Source organism: Vitis vinifera, chromosome 16 (genome assembly GCF_030704535.1).
Source record: "Vitis vinifera cultivar Pinot Noir 40024 chromosome 16, ASM3070453v1".
Taxonomy (NCBI): Eukaryota; Viridiplantae; Streptophyta; class Magnoliopsida; order Vitales; family Vitaceae; genus Vitis; species Vitis vinifera.
In genome coordinates, this window is record NC_081820.1 from 21271448 (window position 1) to 21292861 (window position 21414).

The 21414-nt window shown below is 31.5% G+C and overlaps 1 protein-coding gene across 1 annotated transcript; it reads right to left on the reverse strand.

The window, feature by feature from the left end:
• Positions 1–11244: 11244 nt before the first annotated feature.
• Positions 11245–13161, reverse strand: LOC100855299 (stilbene synthase 2). Its single transcript, XM_002268806.5, has 2 exons — positions 12882–13161; positions 11245–12525 (listed from the first exon to the last, which is right to left on the reverse strand). Exons 1-2 carry the CDS (start codon positions 13057–13059, stop codon positions 11525–11527), a joined length of 1179 nt encoding a protein of 392 aa, XP_002268842.3. The 5' UTR covers positions 13060–13161; the 3' UTR covers positions 11245–11524.
• Between the last annotated feature and the right edge of the window lie 8253 nt (positions 13162–21414).

Below are 21414 nucleotides of genomic sequence, written 5' to 3' on the forward strand. Positions count from 1 at the left end.
CTAAAATTTAAGATTGGACACTTTTGACAATTTTTTGATCGAATACCTACAAACTCTTATAATTACAATTTTTAGAAAATTAAGTAATCTAGATATAATAGAGTATGAAAAACTAATTTATAGGATACAAAGAAAAAAATTAATTTTTAGAATTCAAATGAAGTTCAAAATTAAAAAGAATAAAACATAACTAAATAAAATAAGATTTCAATGGAACATTGGAGAAGCTAGAAAACATTTATATGTAAAAATTGCTACTTGAAGAAACAACTATTTGAATTGAAGATGGATGAAGAATAGACGGTAGGGATTATATAAATAAATTTAATAAGCGCATCGTCCGATTATTAAGTATAGCGGTTACGATTGATGAGGAAGATTAACATATTTTTTTTATCGGCATCCCTACCAAAATAATATGAGCCAGTGGTAACTGTGCTCTTAGTTGAAAAGATGATGTTAATAGTGGATAAGCCATCAATTGCTCTTTTAGAGACAAAAAATTAAGTAGCCAAGTAGTTCATCTCATACAAAACAAGCTCTTGTGATGAATTATAAATCACATCGTGGTAACAGCAAGTCATGATAGAGATATTATGATAGGAGAAATTATCATTCTTAAATCACACTTTTGAACTGATATGGAAATTTATTACTACCCAAGAAAAGGACATATTAAAAGGCACTATGAAGAATTGACAAAGCATGTAGAAACAAGGAAAAATCTTGAATCCCATGAGGCTCTACTAATATTCTTGATGAAATTTTTGTTGGCTCTTGGATTTTTGGTTTTGGTGTTCTTTTCATATGTGCCCAAATAAGGAGAGGTTTGATATCTATAATGAATGTGATGCTAGTACTATATGAATGGATAATGAATCAAGCTCTAAATTGATCAGGATTGACACCATGATAGTGAAGATGTTTGATTGTGTTGTGAGGATATTGTGTAATGTTAAGCATGCATGTTCCTAATTTAAGGAGTATAATTTTTTGGGGGGCTTGGGGCTCTTTGGGTTATGATTTTTCAGCAAATAACTATGTAATAAAAATTAATCAAGGTACTTTGATAGCTATGAAAGAGAAAAAGTTCAAATATTTATACACCTTGATTGAGAAGATAATTTTAGGTGAAGCCACACCATGAAGAGTATTTTGCTAGTGATAAAGAAGTTATCAAAGTAAAAGAGTGCAACAAGACGATTAAGACTCCATTTTCAACTAAGGGTACTCAATGGCATAAGGATGATACTAATTGCAAAAGGAATGAAGTTATATATATATAATTTTGTTGAGTCTAGTTGTATGAGAATTTGAACTTGATACATGTTTATTATCATTAATTATGCAAGATTGAGAGAATTTGAGTCAAGGTGAAGGTTTATGGAAGTTGGTTCAAATAATTTGTTCTTTATTTTTAGGATAGTCAAATATTTATAGAGTTTGTATTTTAGTAAATTACCATTTTAAGTTTGACTAGGATTAGGAAACTATTAATTTAGATTTAAACCATAGGGCTTTGTAAATATGTTGTTTTATATATAATTTCAAGAGAGAGTGAAAAGGTTAACAAAGAGCTATGAGAATTAGGCAAAGAGTGTCTTAGATTTTGGGCAGATAGAGGTTGACGGTGTTTGAGTTTGTATTTATGAAGTTTATTAATAAATTTAATCTCCTTGTGTAGTGGAAGTAGGCAATTAGGCCAAACTATGTAAATCTTTTCCCTTCTCTAATTTAATTTATTTTACCAACTTCATTTGGGTCAAACAAAAGGAATACAACAAGGAAGCCCATTTCCTTGGTTTTTATGAATATATTTTTACACTAATTCAATATCAAAATGGTTTCCTTTCAAATGTTGCTTAAATCCATCCTTTTATGTAGGAATCACAAAGCTTAGGATGTAACCCCATTAATGAAATTCAAGAAGGAATAGCACAATTGGTTTTAGGTTATGATGAAGCCCTCAGGCCTAATGGATTTGAAACTTGCAAAAATCATACAATGAGATAGTGGATGAACTGGCAATAGGTACATCTCAAACTAATGGTTCTACTTATAAGGGGTGTAAAGGCGGATATCAAAGAAAGATAACCTTACATGTGGATTGCGGTAACTTGAGTCAAGGTGATATTGTTGGAAATTTTGACTCAAATGATTTATTTTTTAATTTGAGGAAAGTCAATATTTGTATAGTTTATGTTTAAGTAAAATAACTTTTTAAGTTTGGCAAGGATTCAAGAGCTTATCATTTAGGTTAGCCTTTGGGACTTCATAAATATGTGGTTTTTTTCATAGGATTTCAAGAGAGAGTTAGAAAAGTGAATGGAAAGTGAAGAGAGATAGGGAAAGTTTTGGGAAAATCACAATACCCAAATACAATAGGAAAAACAAAATAAATTAGAAAAGATAAGCGATTTACATGGTTCGACCTAATCATCTAGGTCTACTATAAAGGGAAATCAAATATATAATAAAATTCAAAATGGCAAAATCACAAAACCTAAATACACACAGGAAAAAGTAAAATAAATTAGAGAAAAGAAAAAATTTACTTCGTTCAACTTAATCGCCTAAGTCTATTATAGAGGGAGATCGAATTTATTAATAAAATTTAGAAATACAGAATCAAACTTTGTCAAGCTCTCTTTACCCAAAACCCAATGCTTAGAGTTTTCAAAGAAATCAGAATCCTTCTCAACTTTAGAACTTGCTTAAGATTAGTCAGTGTCTTGACAACATAAAAAATCTTCACATTCGCAATACCAATCCAAAAGGTTTTAGTGCTTGAACCATTTATCATTAAAACTATATTAGCATTGCATGCCTTATAGATATCAGACCACTCCTTATATGGAGGTCCATATGAAATAAACATCAAAGAGTCATAAAAATTTTCATCAACTATAGTAGAAAAAACATTACCTTATCAAAATCTTCATCAACAACATCAATTAATAGATTTTGAAGTTTCTTAAGATTCAAGAATTTTCTTTTCTTCCAGGTGTTTTGTCATTTCTTCACGGTATCTTATGATACGTTCCTTTTGTGAAAGAGTAACACTCCACATATATCCAATAGTGTGATTGGAAATGATTAGTTCTTCTATCTTAATATCTCCTCTATGATTTACCCCTACTAGATTATAATTTAGACTTCATCATAAGAGCTTATTGGATATGAGATGAACTATTTGGCTACTTAATAATTTTTGTTTCCAGATCAGTAGTTGACATCTCATCCATAATAAACGTTTTCTTTCCATAAAATAGTAGTTTCAACTTCCTCATCAATGTTGACCTTTACGCTCAATATATAGGTTGTACACTTATTGAATTTATTTATATGAAGATCAATTCCTTCATTCATCTTCAAATTCATATAATTGTTCACTACAAAAAATTTGAGTTTTACCAACCCACTTAAGTTTACTTTTGTAATGGATTTAAGTTGTCGCTTACATATGTAATTTTTTGTGAACAGTAATTACAAGTTCTTGAGTTTAGACTGATTATGTAAGTGTAGACCTTCCATTTTGTCCCCTTAGCACATGTGATACTAATTGTTTTCCCTAATATTTTTCTCTTGCCTTGTGATCATCCCTTGGTGACCCATCGATACTTAAATAGCTATTTTTTTTTAGCCACCTTCAAGGATCCTTTGTTGATGGATTTATCTAGACCTGCACTATGACCTTGGTTGCCTTTCAATCTTAGGTTAGGCTTCATTTAGTTGCGTTTCCACTTAGTTCCCCTAGACATTGTCTTAGAGACTTAGGTCACTTAGACACCGCTTTGGGATGGTTTTCACTTAGACTCTTCACTAGGCTTAGTTCACTTAGGTTTGGTTTTTGGTTCATTTTTGAGTTTTAGGCTTGAGTGAGTTTTCTTTTACTTGATTCCATTTTCCGTTCTATTATTGCATAAAATGGCTTTCTAACATTTACTTGTGTGAGTGTGATATTTCTATCTTATTATTTATTGCTTTTAGTTTAATATCTTGATTTCTTTTTATTATATACATTCGATTTTTATATTTATATTTCCGCTCGTACTATTTATTTATTTATTTTATAGAATATTGCACAAGATTGATGTTCTTAATAGCATAAATAGATGTCTTGATTTCTTGTGTACATATAACTGACATATTTTTTACATATTATTTTTTTTAATGGCATGATTTCTTATCTTATTTATTTATTTATACTTTTTCTTCAATTTTATTTTGACATGATTAGCTTTTGGAGGGACTGTCAATGACTTACCATCTACACGCAATTGGGAGGAGAATCCACACATACCATTTAAACTCCACAAGGCTGCAATCGGAAGGAAGATATGCACAGTCCACTTTCCATGAAAATCTCCACAACACGCATCAAGGATAGGGCTATAGAGTCCTATAGGGTAACACTAAACAATAAGATTTTTTAATGCTAGCTAGTTGAACTTAAAAAAGTAATTTATCCAAATCTAAACTATATTGACTTTCCCAAAAACAAAAAGAAAAAATTGAGTTAAAATTACCAACACATAAGGCCTACTCTATTGATCACAAATGTTATATATTCATTGATATCAATTTCCTAATAAGGTAGTAAGCATATTCTCAAATTCTTCTAAACGAAGTCTTTTTGTCTCCAATGAAACTTTCTTATACATTTTTCATTTTAAATTTTGAGATCGTAATCAAACAAAATAAGTTATGGTTAAATGTATGTGAGTATTGTGCTTGGACAAGAGAGATGATCCAACTTATTTATACAAATCATCAATGAAGTATCACTCATTATAGAACTCCTAATCTAATTAAGTTAATACTCCTACACAGTCTTAATTAATCCACTCTAAATGTAAGAATTAATCTATTGTAACCATATATTAAAATATTGCGAAAATACGTCAAAAGATCAAATATTTTTTAGTGTATCGATTATGGCTAATATGATATAAGGAGTGAATAATTGGTAGAATGTTATAAAATATGAGATTTGTACCACTATGGTAACTTGTGAATGATCATCCATAAATATCTATTGTAATTCCATATAAAAGGGAGAGACCCTTAATGAAATTGAATATAGAGTTTTCTCGTGCATTCTATTCTCTTCTTACATTTTGATTTCTCTTGTTTTCTTCTCGTTTCACTTTACAATTTTATAACACATTATCAACACGACTAGTCTCTACAAAAGAAATAGAAAGATTTTTCTCTATTCAGAAAAATGGAAAGATCTTCTCTCTTCTTTCTCACGAAAAAGTATGTGATAAACTTATATATCATGAATTTCTATTTTATTACCCTTTGATCTCTATTTTAAGTTATTTTATTTGAATACATAAATATGTAGAATCCCTATAACCAGAAGTTATGAAAAATATGTGCAATTTCTATAACCAGAAGTTATGAGGAAAAATTACAGAATTACAGATACATGATTAGAAGTTATGTATATGATCTCTAATTATTTATTTTTAATTATACAGTATAACTGGATGTTATACCAAACAATATTATATAGCCAGAAGCTATAAAATAAATAAATAAATGTTCATAGCCTGAAGTCTACATAATGAAAGTTCATAGCTCGAAGCTATGCACAAATCTACCTAATGAATAGTTCATAGCCTGAAGCTATATATAAATTTATATATAAAAAAAATAGTTCATAGCCTAAGTGATGTACAAATTTAAATATTTTCTTATTCTGACAAAATAATCATGGTCTGAAGCTATGAAAGATATTAATTTTTAATTTCTTTTAATTATATTGTGTAACTAGAAGTTATACATAAATAGTTCATAGCCTGAAGCTATGTACAAATTTGAATATTTTCTTGTTTTGAAAAAATAATCATAACTCAAAGTTATGAAAAATATTGGATTTAATTTTTATTTCGTACTCATTTATTTTTCACAACAGGAATTCTGAAAAACAATTTTTATTAACAATTGTTTCATAGCCAGAAGTTATGCATACAATTTCTAATTCTCTTGTATAACCAGAACTTATTCAAAACAAAAATGTTAATGAATCTTGGAGCTATGATTAAAGAAGGAAATCAAGTATCCCTATAGGATCATGCAAAAACACTGATTTTCCTTCGTCATCATCTCCATGAATGTTTAACAAAAATGGGCTGTTGATGAGAAATCACCAATCTCGTCCAACTAGATTTGAATCATTCCCTGAAGTGAATGTAATATTGTCCCAAACTCATGGACGATGACAACGACAAGGTCGTGGTCATGGAAGAAATCCCCGATACCATGGTTCTTATAGTAATAATTCACCAAACTCTCAGAAAAGAAAAACCTCATTGCACCACTAGAAGTGGAATAATACTGAGGTAAAACAAGAAAATGGGAAGTGTTTACAAGATAAACCTCCTAAGAACCATGAGAATAATTGTTATAGATGTGGTATGAAGGGGCATTGGTTGCGTACCTATCATACGCCCAACATTTGGTCGACCTTTACTAAGCATGAATAAAAGGAAAGGAAGTTGAAATGAACTTCATTGATAGTGATGGCCAAGTGGATCTAACCCATTTAGATGTTTCAGATTTCTTTGAGAATCCTAATGGGAAAATTGACCATCTAATTGGTGATGGAAATGTTTGTTATGATTAAACGTTATGTTTAGTTATTTGCAAATAGGTTTATTTTGTTATCATCTTTGAACACATTGTTTATTGTTTTATAGTTTATTTCACATTTTATTATTTATCATTTAAATTCTTTTCTTTATTTATACTTGAAGATATATGAATCTCTCTCATATATTGATCCATCACTACAATTAGTTTGATTATTGAAATACCACCTTGTTATTTCATGTATAAATTGCTCAACACTTACAAAATCAAATGTGTGAGATACTTACGAAATATATAACTTTAAATTATCTTTTCATATTTGTTTTATTGTGTTATATATGCTCTCATTGCTTTTACACAACTTATTAAGTTAAGTCATCATCGATGACTAATATTCTTCCATTGATTTTAATTCTTTCTCTATGATAACATTTCTTCAACTCTACAAAGATAAAGTCTTTATGACAATGTTTTATGACTTATTAATTTGATGAAACTCTTGTCTCATTAATTGCACAACATTGATGACAAACAATGTTAATACTATATCAGGTGACAGAAACCTGATTAAAGGCTCCAGAAGAGCTTATACTATGTCACTAGTAGTATTTGATTCCATGTGAATGACACTTTATACGATGATAGATCCAGAAGAATCTTGTAAGACCAACTTGGTCCCCCGGGGTAAAAGTCATATGGATGTACATTACAAAACCAGAAGTTTTTAATTAGTGACTAGTCTACCTATACACTTAAAAGGTAGAATGACATGTTGTGCAGATTATCATTTTAATGAGACAATTTTCTCACCGTTAGGGGGAGAAGAGCCAGTTCCAAAAGAACGGCGTGAAATTATTTGGAATGCATTGACTTTGACTCATCTTGATCCTCATACAAATCAATGTGAATTAGAAGTTCAAAGGACTATTCATTTGCAAAATCTTACAAATAAATTACAAGATGCATTTATTGATACAAAGAAAGTGACAAAATCATATATCCCGGCTACAAATACTCCAGCACAAATTGATGTCCTTGTAGGACAGTTAACAAATTAATCTAAGATACGCTTGAAGCGTGGTAGACCTAACGGCTCAAAGGATGTAACTCTCCGGAAGAGGAGAACCCAAGAAAAACTTAGCACTCTAAAAGAGGCCATAAAAAATAACTGATCAGTTTAAAATTGATAAATCTATAGCCCTGGAAGAGGCACAAATAATACAAGAAGCCCTTGAAGAGACACATATATTGAACAAAAAGCCCTTGAAGAGGCATAAGTACCCGAAAATTCTGAGATCTCAGTAAGTTATGTATACACGGGAGAAAAATTGGATCAAAATAATATTATTTTCACTTTCCAAGTGGCCTTCATAAGAAATGATGAAGATCTTGAACCACGAAATGTGGAAGAATGCCGACATAGAAATGATTGGCCAAAATGGAAAAAAGTTATACAGGCAAAGTTAAACTCATTAACAAAATGAGATGTTTTTGGACCTGTAGTCCAAACACCTGAAGATGTAAAGCCTGTTGGGTACAAAGGGGTATTTGTACGAAAACGCAATGAGAATAATGAGATCATAAGATATAAAGTGCGATTAGTAGCACAAGGTTTCTCGCAAAAACCTGGTATTGACTATGAGAAAACATTATTTCCCGTCATGGACACAATCGCATATAATTTCTTAATTAGTTTGGCAGTCCAAGAAGGACTAGATATGCGTCTCATGAATGTTATTACAGTATATTTATATGGATCCATGGATAATGATATATACATGAAAATCCCTGAAGGATTTAAATTGCCTGAAGCAAATTGTACAAAGCCTCGTAGCATGTACTCAATCAAGTTACAACGATCCTTGTATGGATTAAAGTAATTTAGATGCATGTGGTACAATCGCTTTAGCGAATAATTGCTAAAAGAAGGGTATATGAATAATCTTTTATGCCCATGCATCTTCATTAAGAAATCAGAAACCAGATTTGCAATTATGGCAGTGTATGTTGATGACTTAAATCTTGTTGGAACTCTTGAAGAGCTCACAAAAACAAAAAATTAATTGAAAAATGAATTTGAGATGAAAGATCTTGGAAAAACAAAATTCTGTCTCGGTTTGCAGATTAAGCATTTTCCAAATGGAGTTTTAGTACATCAATCAACATACATTAAGAAAGTTTTGAAGCATTTTTATATGGATAAAGTGCATCCTTTAAGTTCTCCAATGATTGTCCGATCACTTGATGTGAAAAATGACGCATTTCGTCCTTGCGAAAAATGATGAAGAATTATTTGGTCCTGAAGTACCATATCTTAGTGCTATTGGTGAACTTATATATCTTGCCAATTGTATACATCCAAACATTGCTTTTTCTATCAATTTATTAGCAAGATATAGTTTCGCTCAAACTCAAAGACATTGGAATGGTATCAAACATATATTGCGTTATCTTTGCGAAACTACTAGTATGAGTCTATTTTACTCAAGAGAATCAAAGCAACAATTGCTTGGATATGCAGATGCAGAATATCTTTTAGATCCTTATAAAGGTAAGTCACAAACATGGTATATGTTTAATTACAATGGTACTGTTATCGCATGGAGATCTATCAAACAAACAATGGTGGTCACGTCATCAAATCATTCAGAAATTCTTGCAATTCATGAAGCAAGTTGTGAATATGTATGGTTAAGGTCAATGATCCAACATATTCAAGAAACATGTGGACTACCTTCCATTAGAGGCAATGCAACCAAGTTACATGAAGATAATGCTGCTTGTATTGCACAAATTAAAGGAGGATTCATAAAAGGTGACATAACTAAGCATATCTCCCCTAAATTATTCTATACTCATGAGCTCCAAAAGAAAGGTGAGATCGATGTTCAACATATTCGATCATGCAATAATCTAGCAGATTTATTCACAAAGGCGTTACCTTCGACCGCATTGAAAAAGTTAAGGTATGACTTTGAAATACGAAGATTGAGAGATCTACCATTTGAAATGTTGAAGAAATCATAATCATGTTTACATGAGGAGGAGAATGATAATATGGATATACTGCACTCTTTTTTCCTTCGTCCAAGTTTTGTCCCAATGGGTTTTACTGGCAAGGTTTTTAACGAGGTAATTATAGTAATCCAAAAGAATATTGTACTCTTTTTCCTTCACTAGGGTTTTTCCCATAGGCTTTGCCTAGTAAGGTTTTAATGAGGCATATTCTTATGATCATCCAAGGGAGAGTGTTATAAAATATGAGATTTTGTACCACTATGGTAACTTGTGGATGATCATCCATAAATATCTCTTGTAACTCCCTATAAAAGGAAGAGACCCCTAATGAAATTGAATATAGAGTTTTCCCATGCATTCTATTCTCTTCCTACATTTTGATTTCTCTTGTTTTCTTCTCCTTTCACTTTATAATTTTACAACATAGAAATTTTTTTCAGATGTTCACCAAATTTATTGGGATTTGCCTTATACCACGATGGCATCTAGAATGACCTCGCCAAGCGCAAAACTTCATCCCTATTAACATATGTGCATAAGTTTTATATATACTAATTTTATATCTTCTAATATTTCTAATATATTCATATAAAAAATGAAATATTTAAATACAATTTTAATAAATAAATTAATTTTAATCATCTTATTTTTAAATTTCATTTAACTAGTTATTAAATATATAAAAACTATCATGAAAATCTTTTTAATAAATTAATATTTTTTATATCTTTTATATATTGATTAAATTCAAGAGAAATATAAGCTCATAAATAAAATGACATAATTTAAAAAAAAAATAATGATACATATATTATAATTTCTTTTATATTCTTAAATACATCCAAATTATATAGATCTTATTTTAGTGGTATATCAAATAATTGTGTTTTAATTTTTATACGTTATTATCTAATGTTACAAATTTTGTCGTATTTTGATATTTTATTATGACTTGAATATATAATCTACCTCATTATAGATTTCATAAAATTTTGTATTAATATCGAATCGTTAGCTTAGAAGTCAAGAATCCCAACTCAATGGTCAAACAATATGGTATGTGGGGCATATGAAAGTGATCCTCCCAGCTTGGAGACAAAAAGTTGTTTTTATTTTTATTTATTTATTCTTTTTAACAAATAGAGCAAATTTTAAAAATAATTTTCTGTTTTTAAATTTACTGCTCTTTGTACCATGCATGGAAGCTCCGACATGGACATTAGATCAAAACCAAAAACGAGCATAATTCTTTATGGATATTCTGCCGGCGGTGGTAGTTACCCGGTTGCTGAGGTTGCTTCAAATTACTCACAACTTTTATTGCCCTTATTTTCAAACATATATAGAAGGACGATATCCTAAGCAGAGAAAGCCAAAGAAACGTAATCGAGTTGAATACTTTCTCAGTTCCTACTTCCAGCGGAGGAATAGAAGAGCAGGCATAGGGGAGGAAGAAAGACAAAAGCAAAAATAAATTAATGAATGAAAACGGCAGCCTACCAACTTGGACATCAGATCATATTTCCCTGGATTATTCAAATGCCCATCTACCTACATACAAGTCCCCATTCATATATCATCAAATATAAGCAAAGGAGAAACCAATTCAATGACAACTAGAGCTATCAAATCCAATATTTCTTTTATTTACTTTTGAATAATGTTCATATGAACACAACATTACAATGTTTAGGGAATCTTCAAGATGATAAAACAGTCTGAACTTGAAACTCAACCGTTTCATTTGAGCTCACCAAGAGGGTCTAACAATCACTAGATTACAATCTAAATTTAGAAAAAAAATAATAAAATAGTATAAGAGTATAATTTAGTTTCGGAGATAAATACCTTACTCCTATTCAACATAATAGGACATTGAAGGGACCATTCTCTTTTCCTTCACTTAATTTGTCACCATAGGAATGCTATGCAACACAACAGTTTCAATAGTCAAGCCTGGTCCAAAACCGAATAATACTCCCCAATCCAATCCTTCACCCGTGGTGGCCCTCTCCCCCTTAAGGGATTTCTTTCTCATCTCATCCAAAATAAACAACACACATGCACTTGACATGTTTCCATACTCACTTAGCACATGCCTCGTTGCTTCGAGTTTCTTTTTATCTAAATTGAGTTTTGCTTCAACTGCATCAAGAATTGCAGGGCCACCTGGGTGAGCAATCCAAAATAACGAGTTCCAATCGCTAATACCAAGTGGGTCAAAAGCCTGAGTCAAACATTTCTCAATGTTTTCAGAAATTAAAGTGGGCACATTGGGCCACAAATGAAAGGTGAGTCCCACCTCACGTAAGTTTCCTGCAATGGCACCTGCAGAATTAGGAATAAATGTTTGGGCTGCTGAGACAAGCTGGAAGAGTGGTCGTTCAATTGAGATATCCGGATCTGATCCTACGATTACAGCTGCAGACCCATCACCAAAAAGGGCTTGGCCAACTAAAGAGTCCAAAGCATCTTCGGAAGGGCCGCGAAATGTAACAACTGTGATCTCAGAGCACACCACAAGAACTCGTGCTCCTGCATTATTCTCTGCAAGATCCTTAGCGGTTCGAAGGACAGTTCCACCTGCATAGCACCCTTGATGGTACAACATCACTCTTCTGACAGATGGTTCGAGGCCTAAGAGATTAGCGAGTTTATAATCTGCACCAGGCATTTCTACACCTGAGGTGGTACAAAATACAAGGTGGGTGATCTTCGATTTAGGCTGACCCCACTCTTTAAGAGCCTTCAATGCTGCTTCCTTACCGAGCTTGGGTACCTCAGCAGTGATAATCTCTTGGCGTATGTTAAGAGATGGAGCCATATAAGCACCAATGTTTGGGTGCTCCTCAAGCATTTCTTCGGTCAAATGAATGTAACGCTTCTTGATCATGGATTTGTCACCTGTAAATGAAATAACATGAACACATTAGTTTTACCAATCAACAAGTGATATAGAATATCGTTGAATATGATCGACATGCATTTAACATTGAAGCAAGTATAAAAGGTTATTCTTAATTATAGCTGGCAATGCGACATGATTCAAAGAACAGCTCTTCAAGCCATTACAGTCAGATGAAATGAATATTAGTTACTGAAGTAAAATAATTTTCAAGTTTTCTGTAGTATTTTATCTAAAAGCTATACTCTAGAAAGATTGCAACATTCATTCACTTGGAGGTGAGCCTCACCTAGTGTCAGTCACATATATACAGAACTGTTATGCATGTAAGAAATTAATGCATGAATATACTTACATATGCGATTGAACTTCTTCTTCAACGCAGTCATGTGCTCGCTCTTAGTGACCCTGAAATAGTAATCAGCATAATCAGACTGGTAGACACAGTGGTCGGGGGTAGCTGTGCCAATGGCTAGGATGGTGGCCGGACCCTTGGCACGTTGAGCGTTTCTAATTTCCTCGACTGAAGCCATTGATCCCAGCTACGTACTCAAATTAAAGCCTAAGATTAAGTTGAGGAAGGAAAGAGAACTCAGTGTGCACAAGTGCTTGGAGTTGGCTTGAGAAAGCTCGGTGTGAGTGTTGGCCTTTTATAACCTGTGTTTCACCAACTCTCATCCATTGGTAGTCTTTGAATTATCAGTTGGCGTCAAAGTTTGTGTGCGTGAGTTTTTTTCCTGGTGGGGTTGATTTTCAGACATGTATGCATGCGTTAATGTATTTGTGTTGTTTTCTGTTCTTCACCTACCCATAGGAAGGAGAAAGCATTCAATCCGGTCACATTTGTTATATATAGAGATAAAGACTTTTCCAGCCTCCTGGAAATTAATGCATTGTTCATTTGACTTTTCCATGTGTGGGAAGCTGCTACCAACTTTCTTATTGAAGAATTCATCAAAGTCATTCAAATTTGGATTTCTAAATTTGAAATAACCTCAACAACCCAATAATTAATGCATTATTTTTCTTTTGCAGGATTACATCACATGTTATTTAACTTATTCAATAAGTAATTCAACAAATATCTCATTTTTATTTAACCTATTTCGTCATCTAACTTGCTAAGAACTCGTTTGATTCTCTCTCTCACACATTGAAGAATTCATCAAAGTCATTTAAATTTGGATTTCTAAATTTGAAATAACTTCAACAACCCAATACCTAATGCATTATTTTTCTTTTTCAGGATTACATCACATTTCATTTTACTTATTCAAAAGTAATTCAACAAATATCTCATTTTTATTTAACCTATTTTGTCATTTAGTGATTGACTTTTCAATTGACACCAACCTTTAATGCTCCTTCAATAAAACTCTTTAATTACTATGTTGCCCTTTTGAGTTTCCATCATTCTTTCAGTTGACAACAATTCATTCCCCATATATAGGCTATTTTTGTAAAATGTTTCTTTCCAAAAAGGCACTATAAAGTCCTTATAAAACATTAAATTCCTTTTATCTATACAATATATAAAATTACAATGTGTCTTTTTTTCAAAAATAACTTTATTATTTCGATTTTATGCGCTTATATCATATCTTTATTATATGTAATTAATTCAAATAATGTTTATTTTTTCTAAGGACAATTTACTCTTTATAAAAATTATTATAATGTAATTAAAATAATTTTAATATGTTCATAAAAGATTTGGATAAAAAAAATCCTCTTTTAAAAAAATTATAATAATTTAGGTTTTTAATACAAAGTGTTTTGACATTTTTTTCCCAAAAATAGTCTTATCATTTCTATTATATGCGCTTATATCCTATCATTATTATTATATGTAATTAATTCATGTAATGTTTATTTTTCGAAGGACAACCTACTCTTTATAAAAATTATTATAATGAAATTAAAATAATTTTAATATCTTCATAAAAAAACTTAAATTAGATAAAGATCCTCTTTAAAAATTTTAAAATGATGATAATTTAGGTTTTTATTATTAATTTATTGAATTAAAAAAAATTAGATAAAATTAAAGTTACATAAATACAAAATAATATTTTTTTAGAATCCGAATTACACATTTTTTCTATTACAAATAATAAAATAAATTCAATCTCCCTTTATAATAGACATAGGTGATTAAGTTGAACCAAATAAATTGCTTCTCTTCCATAATTTATTTTATTTTTCCAATTGTATTTAGGCGTTGTTATTTTTTCATTCTAAAGTTTATTATAAAATTGATCTCCTATTGCGGACTTAGGCAATTAGGTCAAACCATGTAAATATTTTATCTTCTCTAATTTATTTTATTTTTCCTATTGTATTTGAGTGTTGTGATTTTCCTAACAACTTTGCCTATCTTTCTTAGCTTTCTATTATCTTTTTTTACCTCTCTTTTAAAATCCTATGAAAAAAACCATATATTAATAAAGTCTTATAGATTAACCCTTAATGATATGTTTTTGAATCCTTGTCAAACTTAAAAAGCCAATTTACTCAAACATAAACTCTACAAATATTGATTTTCCTTAAATTAAAAAATAAATAATTTGAGTCAAATTTACCAACAATCTCCACCTTGACTCAAGTTCTCTCATTCTACATGTAAGGTTTTCTTTTTTTGATACCCACCTTTACACCCCCCTATGAGTAAAACTATCAGCTTGAGATGCATATATTGCTAGTTCACTCATTGTCCCATCGTATGATTTTTGTGAGTTTTAGACCCATTAGGTCCAAGGCCTTCCTCATAGCCTAAAACCAATTATTCTATGCTATTTTGTTTGTGGGGCAAAAATAAGTTTGCATACTTAATAAGCTTTGTGATTCGTACATAAAAAGGATGGATTTAACTAGTATTCAAAAGGAAATTGTTTTGATATTGAATTGGTGTAAAAATATATTCATAAACACCGAGAAAATGTGGCTTCCTTGTTCTATTCCTTTCGTTTGACCCAAATGAAGTTAGTAACATAAAATAAACTAGAGAAGAAAAGATTTACATGGTTTGGCCTAATTGCTTATATCCACTACACAGAGAGGTCAAATTTATTAATAAACTTCATAAATACAAACTCAAACTCTCTCAACCTCCCTTTACTATAAACCTAATACACTCTTTGCCTAACTTTCTTAACTCTTTGTTAACGTTTTCACTCCCTCTTGAAATCATATGCAAAACCACATATTTATAGAGCTTTATGGTTCAAACCTAAATCAATAGTTTCATAATCCTAGTCAAACTTAAAAAGGTAATTTATTAAAATACAAACTCTATAAATATTGTCTTTCCTAAAAATAAAGAATAAATTATTTGAGGTAACTTCCAAAAACCTCAATATTGACTCAAATTCTTTCAATCTTACATAATTAATGAGAATAAACATGTATCAAGTTCAAATTTTCGTCAAACTATTTTTCTCTTTTTTGATAACTTTATTCCTTTTGCAATTAGTATCATCCTTATGCTAATGAGTACTCTTATTTGAAAATAGAATCTTGATCATCTTGTTCCACTTTTCTACTTTGACAACTTCTTTAACACTAGGAAAATACTCTCTATGGTGTGGCTTCACCCTCATAGCTTCACTTAAAATTGTCTTCTCAATTAAGGTGTATAAATATTTCACATTTTTCTTTTGCACTGTTAGGATTGAGACCAAAAGAAACATGATATGATATAATAGATTGAGATTCATTTATAAATTTTTTTATCTATGTTTCTTGGTTTTTCATTTATTATCATATTTACATTAATAAGTTACTAATTTGAGTATACATACCCACATCACTTGTATTGTACATAGCTTGGGAGCATTAGAAGTTACATAGAAAATCCAAGTCATGGGGTCCTTACAAAGTGATGAGTTGTCCATAGTTGATCAATGGATTTGGGCAATTTATTTGAGACTATATTGCACTACCTCCTAATTGGGGGGATGACTTGTTTTGGTCATCGGGATGGTTTTCCCATGGTAAGTGCACTATTATATGTAATGCACACTAGACAAGACTTATGAAGAATCATGATCTAAGTCATGGGTTCCTTGAAAAGTGATGAGTTGTCTATAGTTTATTAATGGATTTGGGCAATCTATTTGAAACTGTAGTGCATTATCTCCTAATTGGGGAGATGACTTATACTGGTCATCCGGATGGTTTTCCCATGGCGAGTGCACTATTGTATGTGATGTACATTGTACAAGACTTATGGTAAATCATGACGTAAGGCTATTAGTTATCATGATTCACTTATTAGGATTGAGCCTTTAAAAGCAAGAAATAATGTAACAAAGTAACAGTTTACTATCCCTAGGTTATCCTTTTTATGCATTGACAGTGATTTGAACATTCAACTCATATCTTTTACACTGTACTTGACTTGGGTGTATTAGGAGTTGTATAAAGGATACAAGTCATTAGATTCATGTAAATAGATAAGTTGTCCATAGTCAATTTATGGATTTTGGCAATCCAATAGAGACTGTAGTGCATTACCTCCTAATTTGAGAGATGGTTTATCTTAACCATCAAAACTAATTTCCCATAGTGAGTGCACTAGTGTATACTGGACAAGACATATGATGAATCATGACATAAGACTATCAATTGTCATGATTTACCAAGCTACTATATTGTGTAGGCTCTCAACCTTGAGAGGATATTGAACCTATGTCAAAATCAACAAGAGACTTTAACTTATGAGTAAGATCGTAAAGTAGTCATATATCCTTATAGATTGAGTTATTCTTGATTGAGGCTAGTGGTAATAGGTATTTTCAATAAATGTATCATGATATCTCATGAAATTGACGTAGTGTGTCTCCTTGGATGATCCAAAGGACATATGATCATGAAATCTATAACGTCGTAGTAATTCCTTAAGTGGAATTTGACGTATGCTCTTTATGGGTTAGAGTATGTCAATTGATCATATAATAATCAGATTTTTTATTTAAGGATTATAAAGATAATCTTAATAAGTGATAGAACTACCTTATTAGATTACATATACTAATTCATGAGGAGTCAACATGCAGTGGATAGTAGGTCATGGACCCAAGCTTTGTGTCATTGTTATTTACGTAAGGTACTAGAATACAGTTAGTTCTCTTTAGTGGAATGTTGAATCAACTTCAAAATTAGATTTTGAGGAAGCCAATACTCCTATGGGTCCTAATGATCCCCACTCTGAGCTCATATATCATGATGACACAATTTATGAAGGTTGGAGCTCTAAGTTCACTCTTATACATAAGAGTGTTTTAGTAATTATGCAAGGTAACACAAAGGATAGTGAAAAAGGTCTCTAGATTGGTCTAATAGATTAATTAGAAAGCCCTATGTGGTTAGTTAATAAATTAGGACTTGTTTTGGATTGGATTAAGTGACTCAATCCTCGATGGGCACAAGTCACTTAAGCCTAGTGAGTAACCCTATAAATACCTTTTTAGGGATTATAATTTCCTAATGACTTTCAATTAGTCATTTTCCACCTCCAAAGAGAGAGAGAGAGAGAGAGAGAGAGAGAGAGAGATGGTTTATGAAAGTTGGATTGATTATAGGTTCACTTTTATGTATAAGTGACCTAAGCTTATATGGTTTAACTCACTTAAGCTTAGTAGTGAAACCATATAAATATCCCCTTAGGGGTTAAGGTTTCATAATCACTTTTCAAAAAGTCATCTTTCATTTTTAGAGAAAGAGAGAGAGGTACGAGACCTTCAAAGTTTTCAAGCATCCTCTTCACTGCATAGATTTGATTTGGGAACATCCAGATCTAGACAAAGTTTTCTAAAGCTTTTTTATTCTATATCCTTATATTATTATTATTATTATTTATTTGTTGCTTCATTCCTAGGATATAAAAGCCCTAGGGAAAATTTCATATACTTAACCTGAGTCTGGGTTAGGGTTAAAAAAGATATAGAGTTTCCTACAATTGGTATTAGAGCCTTAGGTTAGGAAAAAAACATGATATAACCTTTCTAAGGTATGCTAATGGTTGTTTTGCCTGGATTTTTGTTTATCCCATGGCCTTAAGGATTCTTCTTAAAGAAAAATAAATTTCATGAGAAGTCTTTTCCATTGTTATTTTTCTAAAACTGGTTATTAAAAGTCATATTGTTATTTCTTTTTTAGACTATCCACTTGGTTTAGATAGGTGGTTCTCTAAACTCTTCTCCCCAAGAGAAAGAGAATGGCACCTATAGCGATGGTGGTCCTGCTGGCTCTTTTCTCCGGAGAGAAGGACTAAACTACCAAGTTTTTTAGGCTTTCCCCCTTAAGAGAATAAAGACTTTTGTGGATATGGATAGTCCAAGGATAAATGAATAAGAGAGCATTTCTTTTGGCATAGGCGTCCTAGTTTAAGATATAAAAAATGGTTTCAAAAAGTCTCATGATAAAGAGTTTATTTTAATAAAGGTTACCAAAATTGAGATGGAACCTAGGATGGCGTTGTAATGATGGGAGTGTAAACTGAGTAAAACCTAGCATGGTGTCAAAATGACGAGCATCCAAAGAAACTAAGGATAAACTAAGATAAAAACTAGGATGATGTCGAAATGACAAGAGTCCAAAGTAGCTAAGAATAAGCTCAGATAGATCTTAGGATAACGTTGTAATGATGAGAATTCAAAGGAACTAAGGATAAACTGAGATAAAACCGAGGATGACATCGTAATCATGGGAGTTCAAAGGAGCTAAGCATACACATAGATAGAACCTAGGATGACATTGCAATCATGAATTCAAAGGAACTATGGATAAACTGAGATAGAACCTATGATGATCTTGCAATGATGAGAATCCAAGGGAACCAAGGAAAAATTGAGATAGATCAACCTAGGATGATGTCACAATGATAGGAGTCCAAATGAACTAAGGACAAATTGAGATAGAGTCTAGGATGACGTGGAAATGATGGGAGTCCAAAGGAGCTAAGAATAAACTTAGATAGAACTAGGATGAAGTCATAATGACAGGCATCCAAAGGAATTAACCATAAACTGAGATAAAGCCTAGGATGACATCATAAAAAGAACATAAGATGGTGTCACAATGATAGGAATAAAAAGGAAATAAGGATAAATTGAGATAAAACCTAAGATAACATAGTAATCATAAGAGTTTAAAGGAACTAAGCATAATAAAGATAGAACATAGGATGGTGTCACAATGACGGGAATCGAAAGGAGCTAAGTATAAACTTAGATAGAACCTAGGATGATGTTGCAATGACAAGAATCCAAAGGAACTAAGGATAAACTAAGAAAGAACCTAGGATTGCGTCACAATGACAAGAGTCCAAAGGAGCTAAGAATAAACTTAGGTAGAACTTAGGATGATGTGGTAATGACGAGAGTGAAAAGGAATTAAGGATAAACTAATATAGATCCTAGGATCGTGTCGCAACGACAAGAATCCAAGGGAAGCAAGGATAAATTGAGATAGAATCTAGAATGGTATCGTAATGATCGAAATACAAGGAAACTAAAGATAAATAGGGATTGAATATATTTTAACATTGTTAAAGCATTTTACCGTAATTTTTAAATATAATTATGAAAAAAAAAACTTTTTTAAAAAAAGATTACTAAAAGAAAAATGTTAATTTCACTGACATTTATCTAATTATTAAATGTCAAGAATCATATGAATATATGAGAAAAATGATAAAAAAAAAAAAAAAGAGTAATAATAATAAATGTAATTACCGTTATTACTCAAATTTATGATTAAAAGTGTTGCGGATTATAAAATTTTTAAAACATTTATTTAGTAAATCTAAGAGTAAATTTATTGGAAGATCTAAAATTCAATTCACTATTTTTGTCAAAAATCTAGGTCTAATTTACAGTCACAAAATTATCCTAAAGTCTCACCTGCAGCCATAGCCCTACCACAGGAAAGCTTTTTTTAAAAAAAATAAAAAAATAAACTCCTCCTCATTCCAAATAAAATAAATCTTTAGTGATATTCACAGGCCCCTCAAGGGTACAGCAGGAGCCGGCATGAACCAGATTCCACGTCCACCTTATTCTTCTAATCCAAGCCAACCAATCAAGTCCAGCCATGTTATCCACCCACCAACCTTCGCACTTGGCAACTGTTGCCAAGTTATCCACTGCTCTTACATGGGCCCACTTCTCAAGCGTGTCTATCACCTGTACCTTACACGTTATCTTTGCTGAGATGGCAGACGACGTGATCTTCGCATATTATAATAATGGCGGATTGTGGATGGCGGCGGAGACTTGTTCAATGATCTCATGCTGATTTTGAATGCTCTTTTTGGTGGAGGGTGAAAGTAACAAATTCAGCACCAGCCGCCAGCTGCAAGCCCGATCGTCCATTTCGTCTTTTAAGGAAATTAATTCATCAACTTTAAGAATTTTTGTGTAGATTTTAAACTCATGAGAAGGACACATTTCTGTAATTACAGCATTATTTTAATCTAAGTTCGGTATAGGTATTAATTAATAAACAAAATGTCTTTAGCGGAAGTTTAGATAAAATTATGGTTTTGGTCTTAATTATAAAGCAAAATTTGAATATTTTTTTTTAATCAAGAAGTTGTCGGATTTTTGTATTCTGAAATTTGTTTGTTTATTTGTTTTATTTATAAAAAAATTGTCATATTTTTGTAATATTAATATAGAATTAGTCTTGCATATGTCGAGTCTAATAGGACTTATGCAAGTTAATATTTTTCTTACAGCATGTTCAGGTAAGGGTGATAGTGGAGCAGTAGACGTCACCCATGTTGTGGTGGTGGCTATCTTCTTTAACTTATACGAACTATAGAGTACCCCACCTGGTTTCCACTCATTTTACATATTTTTCAAATCAATAGCATAAATTGAAAA

Coding starts and splice junctions, on each gene's coding strand:
- LOC100855299 (XM_002268806.5), bottom strand. CDS start 13,059: ATGGCTTCAGTCGAGGAAATTAGAAACGCTCAACGTGCCAAGGGTCCG. Junction 12,526..12,881: donor GAAGAAGTTCAATCGCATAT/GTAAGTATATTC, acceptor TTTCATTTACAG/GTGACAAATCCATGATCAAG.